At 38.6% G+C, this 21,986-nt stretch overlaps 1 protein-coding gene across 1 annotated transcript; it reads left to right on the top strand.

Annotated features, from left to right (window-relative positions):
- Positions 1-16,565: 16,565 nt before the first annotated feature.
- LOC110040159 (uncharacterized) lies at positions 16,566-19,600 on the top strand. Its single transcript, XM_020745357.2, has 2 exons — positions 16,566-16,667; positions 16,757-19,600. Exons 1-2 carry the CDS (start codon positions 16,574-16,576, stop codon positions 17,425-17,427), a joined length of 765 nt encoding a protein of 254 aa, XP_020601016.2. The 5' UTR covers positions 16,566-16,573; the 3' UTR covers positions 17,428-19,600.
- Positions 19,601-21,986: the final 2,386 nt, after the last annotated feature.

Here is a 21,986-nt window from a genome sequence, read left to right as displayed (position 1 = left end):
AATTCAGCCCAATAGCCCTTTTAAAGGAGAAGGTCACTCCAAAAACCGTGTATTTTTTTCCATCACAAATGAAAAGTTCACATTGGGGACCGTTCATTTTTTATGAGGGAGGGGGGGCTGGTGGGATTTGGGAAGCGCCATTTAAAAATCGCATGACCCCCCCTCAGCTTACCAATTTTTTCACATGGCCCCCCCTTATGGCGGTCATTTTTTTGGATGACCCCCCCCCAAAAAAAAATTGAACAAACAATATTTAGATTTCAACTTTTTAAATATTTCTCTATTATCCCCCTACTTCACGTTATTGTGCTCACTATGAAGACAATATTTACAATCTCTATACGACAGAGAGCTGTTGTTTAAAAAACAAATCAAAAGAAGTCAATTTCGGATCTCCTAGTTGTGGCTCGCCCTGAGCATGTGACATTTGGCCTCTCATTGGCATCTTCCTCATCTGAATTGATGAATGCAAGAATGACGTCACTTGAGTCATCATCTCCCCCAGAGTCAATGGCATCACTGTCATACTCATCGTTGTCACTTTCATCGCTTTCACTGCTGTCAGCACCTGCCCTGTTGTCATTTTGTGTCAATGTCCTGGCATTCCTCAGTGTTGGTTGGCCAGCTCTGAGAGGACTCTTCTGCTGCAAGCATGAATGTCTTACAATTGCCTCTACTTTCTCACTCTTGCTGCTTTTCAAATGCTGCTTCAGCCTGTGGTGGTTTGAGTACTTGTTTGGTTCTGGAACACGTAGCTTTTTAAGCTTGGTTAGATCTTCGCACAACTCAGTCCAAGGATAATCCTCCTCCCTACTTAACTTTGCCTTTTCTTCTGCTCTCTTTTTCCTTTTAAATTCCAGCACTTCAAGATGCTGGAGATAATCCACCACAAACTTCGATTTGACAATAAATTTATCTGCAAATAGAGCAACGCTCTCTGGGTCAGATAAAACCAGCCTGCCACTTCCATGCTCTTTCTTCTTTATATTGTTAATCCAATCGGGGAAAGAGCGCATTACTACATGAGCATCATGAAAGAGGCTCACTCCAAAATGCGCAATAATGGCGAAAGCGACGAGTCGTTTAAGAAAAGGTTTACAGCTGAACGATCCAGGCAGTTTGACATCTTACAAGCAAAAGAAGCAATCTTTCTAAGTGCGGATGGCTGTTCAGAAAGGGCGAGTGAGTTTTCCATGCAAGGGTACCAGTTGAAGCCCAGTGATGGAAGAAAACTGAACTTCTCCATCAAAGAGCACAAAGCAATGGTGGAAAAGTTGAATGTCATATTGAAAAATGTAAAGGAACACGATTCCACACTCTTTCAGTCCAATGGGCTTGCTTTAAAGCAGGGCGGAGAATTTGCCCACAGTTTTAATGTAAAACAGATCAAATGTACAGAAGCTAAGTTGACGAAGGTCACGCAGGACATGGAAGCACTAGAAAATAAGAACAGCAATTATAACAGCATATTCAAAGGCATACTCAAACAGCACATCAACAAAAGGAGAAGGAAAAAAGAAAACCGCAGAAAGTCAAATGAAAGAAAGAGGAAGCGGACTGAAAACAACGTCCAACGAGTTTATGGAATCTGTGTTCGAAACCCGTTAGGAAATGATCTTCCACAATGCCTTGTGTACCCTCCTAGAACGGCCGTCCCGGAAGAGTGTCTTAAAGTTGAGGATGTTGCCACGTCGATATTTAGAAGAGATGGGCCATACATCGCACAGCTCTTGGAAGGGAATTATTTCACCAATGCTGCAAGAAGCAGAATCACCACCAACCTTGAGCAGGAAGTCAGAGATTATGTTTACACCTTCATGTACCCTGAAGAGTACACTCTGACGGAAAGCATTGCTGCTTCTTGCAGCATTGGTGAAAGAGACTCCCATAGCAGTACAAGCGGCGACGAAGAACTCGACGACAGCGGAGATGAAGATGAGTGCCAGTGAAAGTTGCATTCGAAAATAACAGTGTTAAATACTTCTTTTCAGTAGCTACAAATGCTTTTTGTCGCCAAACGTTTTTTTAAAGCAGAAGGAAAGTTTGTAATAAATTTGTATCCTGCCTTCTATGTTTATTCTATAGCAATTTTTTTGGTATTCAAACATTATGCCATTTTAAAGTTTTACTAAAATATTTCACGTGACCCCCCCTTTTCCCCTTATTTTTTTGGGATGGCCCCCCCTCGAAAGCCTTTTTTTTTCGCATGGCCCCCCCCAAATCCCACCAGCCCCCCCTACCTCATAAAAAATGAACGGTCCCTTGAGTTGAGTTACTCACCGTTGTTTTAGCTTCTGAAGTGGATGCGATCCCAATGAAAAAGAAGTGAAAAGTTCGACAATGGGAGCCGCCATTTTGAAAGGATCTTGAAGGCCAGGCCGCATATCCGTGACGTCATTTCGTCCAAGAGTGTGTTTGTTCTTTTGAGCTTTAGTATGGCTGCTCTTAAAGCTAGTGAACGTGCTAGTGATTCCGCGGGAGATAATAATCAAGTTGAATTGAATGATCGGTTGGAAATTGCTCTGTGGTGTACTTGTGAGAGATGTGCAACCATACCGATGCAAAGAGAATGTGTTTGTTGCCGAGAACAGCCGGAGTAGGTCACCCCAAGATGGAAGGTACATTTTGCAGTACAATTGCAATGGACACAGTTAGTGGAAGAGGAGTTTTATTTTTAATTGTAAATTGCTCTCAGAATTGAACTGGTGACTTAAATAAATCCCCAGTTCGGTGCTTTTGATCTGATTTGTCTTCATTTTTAACTGGTGAATTGCGCATGCGCAACACGAGTTATCGTGAGTTATGGGAAAATGTGTCGCTCGCTCGATGGGCTGTAAACATTATGCAAATGAGGTACGCTCGCGGCTTACTTTTAAATTGCGGTTCATCTTTAATTAAATAAGCTGTTTTAAAGGTCTAAATTAAAAGATATAAGTTAAAGAAGACTCGGCCACCGAAAATGAGAACATCGAGGATCGTAAAATCGATGAGCAGCACAAGTTCTCACTGGATGCGGACTTCGTAAGGATTTTACAGAAACGGAAGTCGTTGAAGCACGGTTACGGTGTGGTAAATGCGCATATAGCAAGCGAAATGATATAAACACAGAGCATTTATTTATTGTATCACTAAAAACAACGAAAAAAGAAAGGAAAAAAAATTAACCAATCACGTTCCACCCGGAGTCGATCGCGGAACCTGTCGACCCGCAGTCTTGTTTACTACCCTCTGTGTTACGTGAACATTACCTAAATATGAAGGTGAAAACAAACACTATAAGAATTAATTAAACCGCTGATAACTCGGCGGGTTCGAGTCTGAACCAGGATTATCTGGAGGTTAATTTGTCCTTCACCGAGCAACTGTCAGTGAGGATATTTGGCATTCGTGGATTTTTCTGACGCTCGACAGTGCCTGTTTTAAAACTTTAGGGGTCACATGTGTTCATTCGTCGGCAAATAGAGTCGCAACGTTTGTTTTGAGGGAAGGTCTTCGTGGCACGTTTTGCACCGGGGCTCTTCGCAAGCTACACACAACACAGGTAAGCTGAAACAAGATGTTTTGTTCGAGAAGCTTGGTTTCGAAGAAATCGGAGTGAATCAACGTAGTAGTTGAAGGATACATTAGTCGTCGCGATCACCGACTGGACTTTTTGAACTGTTCGTTTTTCTTTTGCTTATGTTTATGCTTATGTCGAGGGCGTTGCTAGTGAAAACTGCACAAGACAAATAAGTGGGTTCGTTCTTCTAATGTTTCTGCTTATGCTTATGTTTATGTCGTGGCTGTTTTCACTTGCGCTAATGCTTATGCTTGTGCTTGTGCTTATGCTCTAGTGAAAACCAGCCTAATGCGACTGATCATAAGGAAAACATTGTTCCGTCTATCGTGAAAACAACGGTCAACAAATCTTCCATGGTACAAAGCGCATTTATCTAACATTGAAGTACTGTGGCTAAATTCTCAGTTCCTTAAATTTTCTAGACCAGACTAGACAACAGGGAGGATAACCGCAAAATTTCGGGAAAGATATGGCAAACTTCGCACAAAAGTCAACTAATGTATAAGCGTCCTTTCCAGATGGCACGTACAGTCCGTTGCATGGAACTCCTAATGTTTTGGCAGTTCTCCTTTTCTGCTACTTGCACTTGCTCATTCTTACATTATAAGTGAAATGGAATACAGTGTTTTCCACTTCTTTCTCATCAAAGTGGTTAACCTGCCTTGTTGGGGGTCAATGTCAACTGAATCCCCATGCTTTCTAGGGAAGACACATTTTGACAAAGTCTAAGGCGTTGACGAAATTAATCAATGCATCTTCACTGGATAAGTCCATCCTGTCAACCATTGCTTGCCGCATTTGTCTAAACAGAAGCAAACAGACAAAAACGTTGGAAATGAATATTAAGGTTGAATCTTGGCATTCTATTCCTTAAAGTTTACCTATAGTTTTTGATTATATCACAATACTAAAACGTGACCAATCAGATCATTACTCCTCCTCCGAATAGTTTGTGCTTCTGTCAATAGCAAACATGTATTTAATTTCGCCGCAGATTTGGAATTTTAATCTTAAACTCAGTCCACTAACAAAAGAACGGTAAAAATAGTCTTGTCTGTACTCCATAAGCGTATTTTCGCTCATGTGGTTGGTCTAAACGCATCACGTGACTGAAAATGCCCCAGGTAAAACTGGGCAAAATATGAGTAATATTCCTCATTTTCAAAAGATCTAGCGTATTGCATAATATATTTGGCTGAGGATAATAAACACAATAGCTCCATATGTTGACATTAAAAATATGTAAGGATATATGTCTTTGGCATTATGTGCTCCTCAGAGCTCACGGTTTTCCTTGAGCTTTGCTCTAAGAAAACCGTTTGCTTCTGGGAACTGATACCTATTTGCTTCTGGAAACTGATACCCTCTGTGGACAAATATTTTCATCAGAGGGCATAACACTTTTCAGGGAATAGGATAGAAGGATAGAAGAGGGGACTCAATTGGTAGCCTTTTTTTGTATTTCACTCCATTCTACTCAGATATTTGGTCACACGGGTATGTCATTAAAAGCCAGTTTAACAAGCTAATTTCACCAGCTGAACAAGGGCGTATCCACAGCTATAATTTCATAAGAGAACAAAGATTTGGGTTCATTTTAAAAGTGCGCAGCTTGGCACAAATAAACAAAAAGCCTAAAGCCAGTTTACATGTACCAGTCCATCTGTCTGCCTGCCTCTTACAGACATCTCAAAACTAAGATCTTTTATGGTTGCAAAATAGCGATCTAAAATGCCAACAAATCAGACATAAACTGTGACAAGAAATGAGGAATACACACACCTTTGGGAATATTGCTGTTCCTGTGTAATTTCCACAGATCTCTTCATGATCAGTAGTGTTATCTTTTTTCTTATTTTCCTTGTAGATCATATGTGAAAAGGAGTATATAAACATATCAAAATAATTGCACATTTGATTAGTAAACAGTTAGCAACTACTTGTACACTTTTTTCCACTGAAAAAAATTCCTGAAATTAAATGATTTAACATGAGACATGCCTGTATGGAATCGCATAGCTGTTGTATTCATTGAAACAAAAATCCAGGCCAAGATGATGAAATTACAACCACTATGATTCCCAGCAGCCACATCCCATAGAAGGAAATGGCCATTATTCGGACAAATTTGCCAACAAAATTTTAAATTGAGTAAAAGCAAATAAAGGTCTTTGTCAATTTACTTTTACTAAATTATTATCAAATCCTCTACGCCTTAAATTCGCTACTGATCCCATCAATAGTTATGAATTAATCATATTTAATTTTGCTTGAAAAAATTTGGTTTGGAAACCTGATGGCCAAACCAAAACAGTTGATATTGTAGACCACCAGAGATAGTGGAGCTCCAAATGACTGATCCATAAGCCTGATACAACAAATATCAAAATATATTTTTACTACAATTTCTACTGATCTCGCAATCTGATTGTCATCACAGTGGTCAAAATTTGTTGTGGACTCACTTGGCTGTGCTTCGTGACTCCACAACATTTTGGCCACTGTGATGATGCGCATCATTGTCAATAAGAGTACAGACCACGCTAAACCACATTCGATTTGTTAAATTCAAACCAGTGAAGTCATTTATCAACATCTATGAACAAACATTATCATAATTTCAACTGTGGCAACAAACAGAACTTTTTTTCAGCAGAATGGTAACTAGAGACAAAAGTAGAAACTTATCCTTAGATTAAATTTCCAGAGTCAACAACTCTTTCAATGGTATAATGAATATAATAATTAAGTCAGGTCGAGATGGATTGTCATGCATGGCTGACTGAGTTTTTCCTTCAATGCAAATTTCCTTCATATTTGCATGAGCTTTCTTTCAAGGGAATTGTTTAAGCTCAGAAATTACCAGAGGCATTGTGCACAACAATTTATACGTAGATAGAGTTAAAATTAAGCTTAATTATTGAGTTGCGTTTATTTCAAGCACTGATCATGCTAAAATCTATGCTATGACAAACACTTCAATTTAATGCACAAGACTTGACTGAGTAAGAAAAAAATTATCTTTGTCAACTTTTGTAAATGAGTAAATGTGAATTGAAAATAAAGTCTTGTCTTTTCTTAACGAAGAGCTTTGCCGATCAATTGTGATTCAGTGAAGTGCAATTAATCTTCGACCAAAATGTTTTCACTGCCGAGGATCTGTCCTGCTATGAATATACGCAATTCATAGCTCTTTATGTAGCCACTGCTGCGTTTAATTTACTTTTTAAACTCCGTTATTCTCTGAAAATTGAAAACAAATGAACGAAATTCAAAGACTTACCTTTCCTGGTCCAAAGCGCATTGAAAATTTCACCAGATCCGCCATAATGAAGCCAAATGAAGAAAAATGTCTGCTTTCCTCACAGCCGACTTCGTTGACCTTTAGTCTCCTCCCTGATTGGCCAGAAAAATGCGGGAAGCCGCTGGCAACCGCGTTTTTCCCGCTGTTTTTCGAGCTGTTTTCGAGCTGTTTTCTTGTGCCCCCTCCCAGTCAAGTGAAAACTTTTTTATTAAAAAAATACACATTGGCAAGAAAGCAAGCTTTCATTTAATCGTTAAAACGGAAAAAAATACGAAAACGCAGGCTATTAGGGCGTTAAAAGAGGAGTCGCAGGATATGGCCATATTTGACCTCGCCTTTGACATGACACGCCGTAGGATCAAAGTTGTACAAAGCCATGGCGCCCTTGAACGCCTTTGACATAAGAGATCAAAGGTATGCAAAGCCGTGGTGCCTTTGAACGCCTTTGACATAAGAGATCAAAGGTATGCAAAGCCGTGGTGTCTTTGAACACCTTTAACGCGCGTCAAAACTGTAGTCAAAGTTATTGACATGTTTGATCTCGCCTTTGACAGGGATCAAATGTATAGCAAATTTATAAGATATTTGATTCCTCCTTTGACGTGGGTCAAAGGTGGAGTCAAAGTTAAGATCACATTTGCCCTCTTCTTTGTCATGGATCAAATGACATTTTTGACACACATTTGACGCACGTTAAAGTTTGGATCAAAGCTATGATCATATTTGACCTCGACTTTGATCAGGATCAAATTTAGAGTAAATCCAATTTTTCGTGCCGTGCGTGAGCTGGAAGTCTTTTCCTCTCTTTTTGCTTAATTTTCTCTAATTTCCCTCGACAAAGGAAAATAACCCATGTTTCCTCGTGGCCTTGTTGCAACTTGAAATGAAAATATCGCCTAGACTTTGCATTTCACGGAATTTTTTACATCGGAAACTTACATCGGAAACTTCCATCGAAAATGCCATGAACGTGTCCTTGTACATGTACGTCCTTGTAAGCAGAACCTGAAAATGCCATTTTGCAACAAAACTCAAAACTCGTTTCTGTTTATCTCATTTGACAAAGGGAAAATGATTAATGTTTTCACTAAGGCAATATTGCCTTGATTTTTCAATATTTCCAATGTCCACTTTTCAACCTATTTCTTGGCATGATCTTTTCAGTTGTAATGCCTTCTTATCCAAATGTTACTTTGTTTCCTTGGTACCTAATTAGCGAACACTGAACTACTGCTCGTACTCTAAATATGAAAATCAACCACAATATTCCCTAAACCAGATAATACTAAATATAATCCAAAAAAATATTTTAACTCTTTTGTTCAATTCACGAGTTTGCTCACAGAGCACTTTGATTATGTTACTGGCGGTTCAATGCGGAGGCAGTTCTGGTATCACAGAAACTGACGAGTTTTCAATGGTGTGTTTAAATCGGGCGGATGCTTTCCACCTCACAAGTCTGTCTTTTTACTTATAAGATTTGGAAACTTCTTGCTCGTGCTCATGCGTGTTTGCCTAGGTTTCTTTACATTTATGGACAACGTGGACTCTTGTGAAATACGCAGTGACTTTACATGTAAGATGCGAAGTGCGTGAAATCGATGTCTTTGACGTGAAATGTGAAATTGACGACATTCCTTATCAATACCTAAGATTTTTTGTGAGAATTGTAATTTGTATTGTTGGAAAGCTAAGCATATGTAATAAATTTTGGATAGAAGAAAAAAGTATATACAACTATTACATGCGTAAACCAGCGGAGGGAAAATTGACTCTGCAAGTGTGTTTTTCATATCGCATGTGTCGTGTTTACTGGCATCGTTACTTGACAAAGCATGCAGTAACATTGCAGCTTCATTTTTTGCCGTAGCACTGCATTCGTTAGCAACTGTAATTCCCAAAAATAATGTGAATGAAAAAAAAAACTGTCCTTAATTAATGATGAATTGTGTTGATAAAATTGAAAACAAATTGCAACACATTTCAGACAAAATATTATTTACATGCGGATATGGGATTTCGCTATAGCAGGACTTGTTATCGGTAATTGTCGATATATAGATAGGACTGATGTACAATTAACTACTTCTTCCGATGTATTTCAAATCAAATTAGACAGCATTTAAAATTTGTAAGTATTTTAATTAATCCCTGGCTGTCAAGGCCGATTATTAAACACGCTCTGAGTTTTCGGCTCACACAAAAGATTTATAAATCGAAAAAAATGCTTTTTCGATAAAAGAAAACCGAAGCGGGTTAGTCTGACATGTAATTTTACAGAAATCTGGAGAGCATTTGAAGTTCCCACGGTATCCTAAGAAATTTAATAAATTCACCCAAAAAAATGCGTGCAATCGCTATATGCATCGATGAACACGAAAACACGAAAAACCTTGCGCCAGCCTACGAAAACTAATGAATCAAAGCTTGCAACATAGAAGCTTTTTATAAATACTGGTAAGACTGGTAAATGAAGAATAGATTTTCCCTGTTATTATAGAAAAAAAAGCGGCAAACTGATATATACATGCAAAACCCGTGATTCACGCCGTTTTAGCGTCTTTTCGTGAAAATATATTAAGCCTGAAGGGTTGACAATTTTTGGCGACTAAAATACTTGTGCTGGTGACCAAACCTGAAAACTTAGGGGCCAGCTGGCCCCAAGGTTTTTTCTCGAAATTCGAGTCCCCGTTCAGCGGGGAGCTTCAATTTCTTGCGCAGAACTAATATTTACCAAATCAAGTCAACGACAGTTCTGCCGTGCAAAAATATTTTTAAACAATGAAAAGTATAACTGATAGCTACCTCTTTTCGTTCCTTGCGATGCGCCGTTCGCTTGTAATGCGTGCCTTTACAAGGGCCTTCCGTTGAAAAATTGTCGGAAAGCATCTTGCAATGACCTACTTCTTGTGTTTCCACCCACAAGCTCAAATCGGTATTCAGTTTTGAAACAGTCGTCTGTGAAATGCTCGTTCCACACATACACATTTTTGAGTTTTTTTGGCATGAATCTCTCATCCCGACGTAGCTGTTCGAACCACTTCTTTGGCAATTTTTTGTTCTTTGCAGGCAAATTAAGGAAAGTCACTCCTCTTTCCCTATCCTTTTCGGTTCGGGTTTTACAGCCCGGGGCCAACATTTTAGCTCGCAACTGAATAAACGAATTTAGAACAGAAAAGGAGAGCTTTAGCCTTTGAGCTTCGCGCCAATTCGGGCTGAATGACGTCACGGATATGCGGCCTGGCCTTCAAGATTCTTTCAAAATGGCGGCTCCCAGTGTCGAACTTTTCACTTCTTTTTCATTGGCATCGCATCCACTTCAGAAGCTAAAACAACGTTGAATAACTCAACTCAATGTGAACTTTTTATTGGTGATGGAAAAAAATACACGGTTTTTGGAGTGACCTTCTCCTTTAATTTAATGGTTACCTTTTCATTTGCATTACAATGTAATCCAACGCGGATGCGGTGCAATTTCGGGTCGAAACTACAAAGGCATCCAAAATTTGCCTCATATGTTCGATTATTAAAATTATTGACAGCATTCGAATAAATAACTTTGGAGCTCCACTTTTCGGCCTGGCTAAATCTATATATTAGTTTTAGTTTTCCCTGACTCAAAATAAAACTCCCTGGCTTTTCCCTGACCATTTCCTGACCTGTGGCAACCCTGCTATTGGGTCCTATGGCAAGAATGGCGAGCAGACTTCAGGCTAATTTATGACCCAATTTCTGATCCGTTTTGCGGAACGAAAGGTCAGATTTTTGAAATTATACTGGTCCCGTACAAGGGACTGTGAGCGTAGTCTCTTTTCCCTTAATATAGAATATTAAAATATACCAGCTCTTGGCGTATTAGAGATCAGCATCAAAATAAACGTTTTCCTGGGGGGATAATACCCACGGACAACCACGCCCTCGTGACTTGGGTCTAAGGGTAGCTTGAACAACTGTAACATCATTCCCCAGTTGGTTATGACATCAGTACCCTCTGCAAAACTGGTTACGAAAATTGTGTTTTATGAACAGAGCCTAGCCATTGCATCATATTTTGCTTGCTAAATCCCACTCACTATTATACTGATTTGTTTCAGGAACTGTTGAAAAGGAGCCCAAAGGTAATGATACTTCCTGTGTTCTTAACTTTGAATTCGTATAGGTTTGATAATTTGCAATGCTATGAGGTCTTGCAGCGGAAAGTCACGAACAGACATTGGGCTAATTTATGGCCCAATTTTTGATCCAGAAAAATACAGAAAAAAGGTCAGATTTTTGCAATTATCCTGATCTCCGTTATATAAAAGTATCAAAATATACTACGGGGGTCTTGGTATGTTAGATAGATCAACCTGAAAATAAACGCCATCTGGGTGGAAATGCCCATGACCAGCCACGCCCTAGTAAATTGGGTAAGCGCTACTTGAACAACTGGCCCTTCGTTATGATGTTATAAGTATGTGTAATCAAATGTTTTTCTCGTGAAATTAGGAAATAATTTCACTTGCGTTTTGTCAAAATTCTGACAATTTCCCGAGCCTTTAGGTTAGGCTCGGGAAATTGTCAGAATTTTGACAAAACGCAAGTGAAATTATTTCCTAATTTCACGAGAAAAACATTTGATTACCTTTAATATCGTGGGTGACAAATTACGCTCACAACTGTAATCTTTTTCACTGGTTTGTTCTATCGAAAACCGAGAACATTAAAAAAAAAAAGCATACACTATTGCTAAAGTTCGTAATTTTCTGATTTTTTTCACAAAAAATACCTTCCGAATTCTTCGTGCTTGTTCATAATGTTTCAAAATTATGGCAACTGTCAAATCTTTCTTAAATGATTGGCTCTAATTCGTCATGAACTGATGAATGGAATGACAACGACGCCCGTTGAAATGCGCTGAAACTAAATTTTTGCACGAGGCCATATAAAATTTTGACAGTTTGTTTTGAAGTGAAATTATCACTAAAAATTTACTTTATGGTCTAAGAAAACTTGCCTAAATGAAAGTCAAGCGAAAATGCACAAAGTTGAAAAACCTTTTGAACCTTCAGAGCTGGCAAGGAGCATGGTTGCGGACAAATTATACATCACGGCTTGTTGTGCATGAAGCGTTAGCCTATGGGGCGCCGTTTGTAAATTTATTATTTAGATGCCATTATTTAGATACCATTTTCCCCCTATTTATAAATAATTGAAAATGCCACAAAATTTGTTTATAAATAAGACACAAGAACTTGTGCGTTGATATGTATATAATTATTTTAGGTACGTCCTGATTTATAAATAATCTTTTACCAAAGAGTTATTATATATAATGAATAAACTAAACAACTTCAATTATTTATAAATCAGGTCATCTCTAAAATTGTTATTTACACATCATAAAGTTTGTAAATCCCATTATTTATAAATAAATTACTTCGCCGGGAGTCTAAATTCATTATTTAGAAATAATAAATTTCACCTCGCCGAGTGTAAATTTATTATTTATAAATAATGAACTTCACTGAGTGTGTAAATTCATTATTTAGAAATAATGAATTTCTCCTCGCCGAGTGTAAATTTATTATTTAGAAATAATGAACTTCACTGAGTGTGTAAATTCATTATTTAGAAATAATGAATTTCATCTCGCCGAGTGTAAATTTATTATTTAGAAATAATGAACTTCACTGAGTATGTAAATTCATTATTTAGAAGTAATGAAGTTTCGTTTCGCCGAGTATAATGGCTGACCCAGCGTCTCTTGCCCGATCGATTTCGGAGGCTGTTTTCTCGCGCTCTAAGTGAGACAGTTAATGCTGCCCTTGCTCAGATAGGTATGTAGCCTGAAATTGAGCAGTGGCGGATCTAGGGGAGGCCCCTCTCCCCCCCCCCCCCCCCCCATCCCTTACTTTGGTTAATTGCGTTTAAGCGAGAATCACGCCTCAAATATCTATTATGTAGTTCTTATTCACTCAACAATTCGGCAGCTCACACTGCTACAGGAACAACGACAGCGACAACAACTACTCAAAGGCCGAGGTAACAGGTAAATTTTAAGAAAAGAAATTGCTGCATGAAGAAAATGCAGAACTTTTAAAATCGGGAAATCGAATAGTGTATTTACATGCTTAGATAATTCTTTGTAGCCTGCGAGCAGGCTCACGTTGGAGCACAAACGCGCTCGGCGTAGTCGACTTGCGAAGCCGCGAGTTGAGAAAGTCACTTTCTTGGCGCCTCTTTCCCGCCGATCGCTATTCCTCTTCGTCACTCACGCGTTTGACTCAAACGTGAGCCTGCTCGCAGGTTAAATTCTTTGTGACCTTTGTGACGTTTGGACGGATAGCGTTGCGTGACACACTTTGTTTGGCTTGATCAAGTCACGGCTAGGCATGTCTATTCCAGGCAAGTCCAAAGATCGTACACGTGGAAAGCTAAATTCATTTACGTTTATAAAACTATTGTTGAATTTCAATAGAAATCAGACCTTTCACTTAACACGCCAAGCGATTTTTATTTTCTTCATGCAGCAGTTTTTTTTCTTAAATTTTACCTGTTATCTCGGCCTTTGAGTAGTTGTTCCTGTTGCAGTGTGAGCTGCTATATTGTTGAGTACATAATAGATATTTGAGGCGTGGGGGGGGGGGGCGAGCCCCCGGGCCCCTCCCCCAGATCCGCCAATGTTGAATTTCAGGCTACATACCTACCTGAGCAAGGGCAGTATTAACTGTCTCACTTATAGCGCGAGAAACAGCCTCCGAAATCGATCGGGCAAGAGACGCTGGGTCAGCCATTCATACTTTCATTATTTCTAAATAATGAATTTACATACTCAGTGAAGTTCATTATTTCTAAGTAATAAATTTACACTCGGCGAGATGAAACTCATTATTTCCAAATAATGAATTTACACACACGGTTAAATTTACAGTCGGCGAGATGAAACTTCATTATTTCTAAATAATGAATTTACATACTCAGTGAAGTTCATTATTTCTAAATTTACACTCGGCGAGGTGAAACTCATTATTTCCAAATAATGAATTTACACACACGGTTAAATTTACAGTCGGCGAGATGAAACTTCATTATTTCTAAATAATGAAATTACATACTCAGTGAAGTTCATTATTTCTAAATTTACACTCGGCGAGGTGAAATTCATTATTTCTAAATAATGAATTTACATACTCAGTGAAGTTCATTATTTCTAAGTAATAAATTTACACTCGGCGAGATGAAACTCATTATTTCCAAATAATGAATTTACACACACGGTTAAATTTACAGTCGGCGAGATGAAACTTCATTATTTCTAAATAATGAATTTACATACTCAGTGAAGTTCATGATTTCTAAATTTACACTCGGCGAGGTGAAATTCATTATTTCTAAATAATGAATTTACATACTCAGTGAAGTTCATTATTTATAAATAATAAATTTACACTCGGCGAGGTGAAATTTATTATTTATAAATAATGCATTTAGACTCCCGGCGAAGTAATTTATTTATAAATAATGGGATTTACAAACTTTATGATATGTAAATAACAATTTTAGAGATGACCTGATTTATAAATAATTGAAGTTGTTTAGTTTATTATTTATATATAATAACACTATGGTAAAAGATTATTTATAAATCAGGACGTACCTAAAACAATTATTTACATATCAACGAACAAGGTCTTGTGTCTTATTTATAAACAAATTTTGTGGCATTTCCAATTATTTATAAATAAGGGGAAAAAATTCGGTCTAAATAATAAATTTACAAACGGCGCCCCATATTAGCCTGTCCGGCATGTCCTTGGTTTGTCACCACATTACAGTTGTGGAAATTGTAGACGTGGCCACTGCTCACCGCTGCAGTGGACTTGATCAGCGGCTGAAGGGGAACTCGACTGGTTTTCTGGTTCAAGTGGATTTCTTTGCCATCAATGATTAGGTTAGACAGTTGTCGCTGGTCGTCTTCGTTCCCAGAGTAGTAGGCTTCAACGCTTTGTTCCCTTGGCCTTCAGTTTTCTGACCACCGTTTTCCGGACTGAGTGGTTGGATAATCAGTTTTAGGGACCCAGATTCGTAATCGGTTCCGTCTTGTTTTACACACGGAGGCGTAAAACTGCTCGAGTTATTCATCGAACTGTTCAGGAAGAATCATCTCCAGGTTTTTCTCAAGGTTTTTCGTCACACCACTTCTCAAAAACCCTCACCCAGTTAATTGTGCTCTTTCGCGTATTTAAGTTTTCTGCCGCTTCTTTTAATTCCGTGACTTCTTCAATGGTCACTTTCTTAAATTTCGACGCCATCTTGGCACTAATCGAGATACAAGAAATGTTGCCATAGCAATTTTGTAATTTCACATTTGAAATTATGAATTAACGCTGAAATTTCGCGCCAAACTTAAGGAGTAATTTGTCACCGATGATATATAATAGATACTTTCTTTACAGCCATCATCACTAATAGCGGATTGTTGTTGTACCGTAAATTTTCCAAAGTGGCGATCCACCGAAAGAACGACCATCCGAAAAAACGAACTCAAACGTAATTTGACTTGTTATGAAAAGCTACGGCCTTGCATACAGCGGCTGCGCCCTCAGTACGAGCGGCAAACCAAAACTGAGCTGTCCTACCGAAACGACGCGATAATGGCCGTTTTCTTCGCAGCTAACAAAAATAAAGACAATGCTAAAGTGATTTTAGCCTCTTTTAATAGTTAACTTGAGTATTTGTTGTTCAAAATAATACAGTTATTATCCTAAACATCGACACTCGACGAACTACGAGCGAGTTGCCATGCCGGACGCCGGCGACCCATTTTTGGCGCCGAATTAGAAGCTTGAAGACAAAAAATGTTTCATATTTTTCACTTATTACAATCTGATATGGGTTTTTGAATTGTAAGTCCCTTTTCGTAAATATTTAGTGCCATCTCCAGTGAGAAAAGTTGCCTGACTTCAATGCCTTTCCTGTTAACTTAAAACATTAACGTCAGGACAGTAAAGTTTTCCCGCCTGCTGAATCCTGATTGGTCAATTTAAATTTCAGACGCGCCAGCCGTATGCAAGGATGGAAATAAAAGACAGAAAGCTGACCCTCAACTGATCTTATATTTGCTTTAGATGACCTTTACTACTCAGCCAATATAATGCTATATTTGGTGTAATATAACGTGTATATATTATGATGTATTCTCCTTGGCTTGGCCGGCCAGCATATATGTGGTATAATAGGCCCTTTGCAGCTGGGGTCACGTGACCAAATATTTCCTAGAAAATTTTTATATTATGGGCTATAACTTAAAGAATGCCAGAAATGGAAAGAGCGCATCGAAAATACCAAAATGACCAAGTTTGAGGCCCCAGGAATCAACGAGTAAGTTTATACCACAGTTTGAATTTTCGGAAAATTTAGAGGATTTGTACGGAAAACGTTGCTAGAGAGCAAGGTCTTGCTCTCCAACAACTTTTTCCATACAAATCTTCTTATTTTTTCAAAAATTCAGACCGTCATCGAATCTCATTCTCTGGTGATGGGGGCCTCAAACTTGGCTATTATGATATTTTCGACATGCTTTTTCCATTTCTGGTTATTCGTTATAGTCCATAATTTCATGAAAAGTAGGTCACGTGATGGCATAGCTGCAAAGGTCCTATAGTCGTCTTATTCCGAAGCTTCATGAATAATTCGTTTCTTTTCATGGTTTGTCAGTTATTTCAGGGATGACGTTTATGGAAATCACCATAGTTTCAACTGTAGGATCAGTGTTTTTCATCTTTGTAGCAGCACTGGCTATTATATTTTTCAAGAAACACAGTAAGTCAAGCAAAAAATTGCTCCTGTTACTTTTGGCTTCGATTTTTTCAGCTGTTCAGAATTCTAACTTAACTTGGTCATTCCTTCAGGGGCAGGGCGTAAACCAAATACTCCGGATGGAGCAGATGAAGAAGAAATAGCACCATATGCAACGGTTCGTCTCAGCAGGATTTTCCCGCTAAATGCCGAAAATAACAGCCCAGGCAATAATGAAATCCCGCTGGAAACCTTGCCCTTCCAGTTGAGGACACCCCAAGAAGAAAGAGCAACTGATAGAACAGAGTTGCGAAACTCCCCGTACGAAAACACCGACCGCCTTGGAAGGCCATCTGTGACTCCTGTCGAGTATCTGTTCTATCAGCCTCGTTATGAGAATGAAACAGTTGATAGTGCAACTCGTAACGTGGTTATAAGGTCTGGGTACGACAAGCTGACGCCCGCCAAGAGGAAAAAAAGGCGGGAAAATGTTGGCTGGCATCTTGCTCAGCGCTTGCCATACGGAATGTTAGACACACACAGTCCGTCAGGATATGACTTACTCACCTGGGAAACAGACCTAGGGTGTAAAAACCGCAGAGGAGATATCACCGACAGCGAGGGTGAAGACGACATGAATATTCACACAATACTGGAAGTACGCTCTAGCGACGAACGCAGCTTAGCATGTTCAATGGATAAAAAGAAAAATCAAGAGAACTCGTTGGGAGAAATCCAATCTGAATGTACTGAAAATGTCTGGGAGAAAGAGACTCTGATATAGATTATCGTCTTCTGCTGGAAGACATCTGAAGTACAAGGAAAATTGTAGCCATTACCTTTTCAGCATTTTTAGCATTCAGCTATTCATCAGCACTGACTCGTCCAAGGTCATTGCCATGGTCTCTTTATAAATTACAAACAAGTTAGAGACTGGACACCACCTAAATGCGCCATAATAACCGGTAATCACTTGGTCAGTCAAAAAAATCTTTACGAGATGTGACAGAAAACTTGACGCCTGCGAATGCAAAAGAATTCTGGTATTTACAACAGGAAATAAGAAGAAGCCTAATACACAATATTTCAGTTGGTGGGGACGGAGAAACAAAATTTCCGGTCTCCAAGACAAGTCTGAGTAGTCCACCGTTTTCACCTCGACGCTGCGGTTTTATCCTTGTTTAGATAAAAATCGTAAACTTTAGGAGTGTTTTAAAGAAGATTTACCAAGAAACGGCACTTGAACTCTCAATTGATATTATCAGATTATAAAGTTGAGGTGTGCTTAAGAGTCGAGACAGCTGGGTCGCAAGAGGGAAGGGGGTGTGAGATAAATGAGAGTTGAACAGTGTTTGCGATCAGCTGATCTACAAAATTAAAGTAACCATAATACTAAGCTTAGTGTTAACTCACTAATCAATCAATCAATCAACCTTTATTTTAAAACGATAGTTTTCAAAGCTACAAAGCCTGTTGGGTTGTTTAACAAACAATCTAATAAGCAACAAAAATTACGATTTATCTCAAACCTAAGATATGTACAATAGTTAAATTTAACTAAACTTCATGCGGATTCGAATCAACAAATTTTTAGAAACGGATTTCACTAAAAAAGTTAACGATAAAAAGCAACGACGTTTCGACCGCATGACGGTCATTTTCAAGTTGAAAAGTAAAAGTTTTGCATGCGCCCAAATATATACAATCGATTATAAGAATGCTAATGAGACACTGACTAAAACTCTAAAATATTTACATAGAAATAATACAAGAAAATTGCAGCATGAGTAATAAAAACGTTAAGGCGATAGAAACGATTTAACTGAATAAAATAATTAAAATAATTAAGTAAATACCTTCGCGCAGATCGAGTCACTCTGTTTGTTCAATTTTGGTTGAAGTTTACGAATAAAAAGCATTTCAAAAATCAAACAGTCGAGTTTACTCTGACATTTTTTCAAAATCCCGAGATTGCTTCCAATGGTCTCTGGATCCTTTCCGTGCTCATCCTTCACGTGGCTGCCGATTGTTGATCGCTAATGTTCCTCCACACGTTGATGCAGTTGTCGACTCGTAAAGCCGACATAGTCTGCATCGCATAGACCACACTTGTAATAATAAACAACGTTTTGTTGATTCACAATTGGAGGTTTAAGTTTATGTTACGTACAAAGGTTAAAAACGTTACGTATAAAGGAAAAAAAAAAACATTATTGGATGTTGAATGTGCGTCTGTTATTCAGAACAGCAGCCGTCGTATTTTCACAACTTTCTGCTGGGATTTTCTGGGCCCATACAAATAGTATCACCAAATAGACATGAAGATATTTGATATGTACATGACTTGCATGTCATCTATACAGGTTATTTTGCCATGATAATTTTGGTTCAACAAGTGGATGGTAAAGCGTTCAAGTGAGGAGAGCTATAAGCCGTCTAACTCTCATGTTTAAAATTGTCCACGGTCTTGTGGATGTTGATAACAAGAATTTGGTCGAACGTGGCCGCCACAAAATCTACAGAATACGTGTACCACTATAGAAACGTCGGGACACAAGAACTGTTATAGATCCTCTTTTTTCTATAAAATGTTTAAACAAGCAACCGCGAACGATGATCCTGCTGGTAGACGTTGGATCAGCAGTGATCTAATCGGCTTCACATAGAAAATGAAGAAAGTAAAAGCAAAAACCGACACAACATAGGATGATAACTTACAAGATGTTAAATGATAAAGATACTAAAGTACACCTTTTTAAGGTGTACTTCATTTCGGCTGGCTAAACCAGCCTTCTTCAGGTACAATGAGAATTTTAAATTGGGAGGGGTTTTTATGTAGTATATTTGCGTAATACCGGAAATACGTAAAACTAATAGACAGTGTAAATTGTAAAAAAGATAAGCATATGATAAAATAAAATAATGAAATAACATAATAAAAGGAAACAATTAATATGTTTCTTCGCGGACTTTGAGATCATGTTCCCAAGTACCATCCCAGAGTGAAACCATCTACCCCGGTATATTTAGAGTGCTACCTATACTGTATGCTTTAGAGTATCCGTTCTATCAGTTTCGTTACGAAGCAGTTGATAGTGAAACTCGTGACGTGGTTATGATAATGCCTGGGTACGACAAGCTGTCGCCCGCCACGAGAACAAAAAGGCGGGAAAATATGGGGAACAGAATCTTGGTCAGCGTCCAAGTCGATTCATCGGATTCAGTAAAAAAAAATCTGACACTGCGCATTCAGTCATTCTTTAAAAGAGACTCGTTCCACGGCCATCACTTCCTCGCACCACAAACGTCGGGAAGACTGGACACCAGCTAAGTGCGCTAAGACGTCTGGGATTGTTTAGTTTGCCTTGAAATAACCTTCTAGACTAAGACAAAACTATGGAACCTGCCAAAACCCGTCAATTTTGCGATGTTAAATACGAGCCAAACCTCTCACGAGGGGAACAAATACCAGCTGATAACAAATATTTCTAATCTACGAGAATGTAATGGGCCCACAGTTTTCGTCTTCTTTAATTGGATAAAAATCTTAAAAGATCTTTCGACTCTCTCGGCTGCAACAACTGGAAAGGTGCAATGCTGAAAGTGATAAAGATGTAGCTGTAAACCAGAAGTTGATTTTATTGATTTATTCGAAAATTTAGAAGATCCAAAGCCGAACTAAAGTTAAATTTGGCAATCTATTTGAAACTAACCTGCGATCCGGTGTTCTCTTTTGGACGAACGTCTACCGCCCCTCATCAGCGATGTTTAGATTTATCCGGACACTTACGCGGCTTTTTGCTTGTTTACTTATAGTTGAAATGTCGTTGGCGAAACGCAACACATCGCGTCATGCAGTGTTATTTTTGCGATTACTGCTTAACCGACAGATTCATTTATTTTATTGAAAGTGATTAAAAGTGTGGGAATAAACAAATTATTCTTCCATTAGTTTGCATAAAGTGCTCCTGTATATCGTCAACTGATGTACACAGTTTCACGATTCTTGGCAAACTGAAAAGTTCTGCAAGCTCCGCACAAGAAGAAGCGACTGACGGTGGGAGTGAACGTGTCCAGTGTCAAGAAAACGACGGAGTTTCACATAAAAAATTAGTACCGAAAGGTATATCAAGGAAAACCGGCGATGGCTATAAAGTCTTTCTTCATCTGCTCTTTCTTTGAATATTTCTGAATACAATTTTGAAGAGACGAAATTATACCTGGACTAATAGCAGCTAAAAAATCGCTGTTCACAACCGCGGCATCTGAATTACATTCAATTACGTAGTCAGTATTGGAACGGGGTGCAAAGATCTACGATGAAACTGGGCGCTAGCCTGAAATGTGGGCAGCCTACTAGCTCCCTGGGGATTTGGCAGAGGGTGAGAGATGAATGATATTCAGGGGCACCAAACCAAAATCTTGCTGAAGCGGATGTTCAGTTAGGTCCCAGAACTTTCCAGAAATATCATAGCCTGCGAACTTAACGCAGACTATTTCCGGCTGTCGCTTGTCTTTGAAGACAATGCAACTGCGTTCGCAGGCTAGAAATATCATTATTTCGATGCGAAAGACGTTTTCACTATATGAAAGAGAAAGGAATCGAAGATCATAGAATAGGTCGAGAATTCGAAGAGAAAGGTAAGCCAACATTTTGAAGCTGTTTCATAACTAAAGATGAGGCTGAGGCTATGAATGAACACAGACTGAATGACAAAACAGGAAACTTGATCTGACGAGCCATAACTGAATAGCCTCGGGATCTAGTCAATGTTGAAATAGAAAGCAAGTTTAAATAGGAGATGAGGAGAGCTACTTTAGGAAACAGCGAGCTCTTTTTGCACAAATGAGAAGAAAGGGAATTGTTCTGAATGGGCCTATCCACACTAGTGGACAAATTAAGAATAATCATAGAAAAAAATCGATCTAAGGACAAATTTTGTCGGGTCAATTTTTGTGACATTTACCCATGTCCGCATTCCAACTATTTTGCTCTAATTTTTTATACTCTTCCAATGTGTACTTCAGCTTTACTTGATTGTTAACATTAACAATTTTCTCGGACAAAATCAAAGGACAAATTTTGTCGGGACAATTTTTGTCAGATCTATCCATATCAGCATTCCAACTGTTTCATTTATTTTTACTACTCAAATGTGTTCTTCAGCGTTTTCCGGTTGTTGAAAGCGTGACTGGTACGCCGACTGAAAGGTCAGGCCATTTTTGAAACAAAATCGTTTTCTTCGAAAGAAAATTGAGGGACGTTCCATCGTATGGCTGTGTCACCGGAAGCCACAAGAATGGAGGGCAGTTTGTTCCAACCACGATTCATCATGCATCAGT

Source organism: Orbicella faveolata, unplaced genomic scaffold, assembly GCF_042242905.1.
Source record: "Orbicella faveolata isolate gen_17 unplaced genomic scaffold, um_ofav_v1 contig_3, whole genome shotgun sequence".
NCBI classification, from domain to species: Eukaryota; Metazoa; Cnidaria; class Anthozoa; order Scleractinia; family Merulinidae; genus Orbicella; species Orbicella faveolata.
This window is presented reverse-complemented; position numbering and strand designations above follow the sequence as displayed.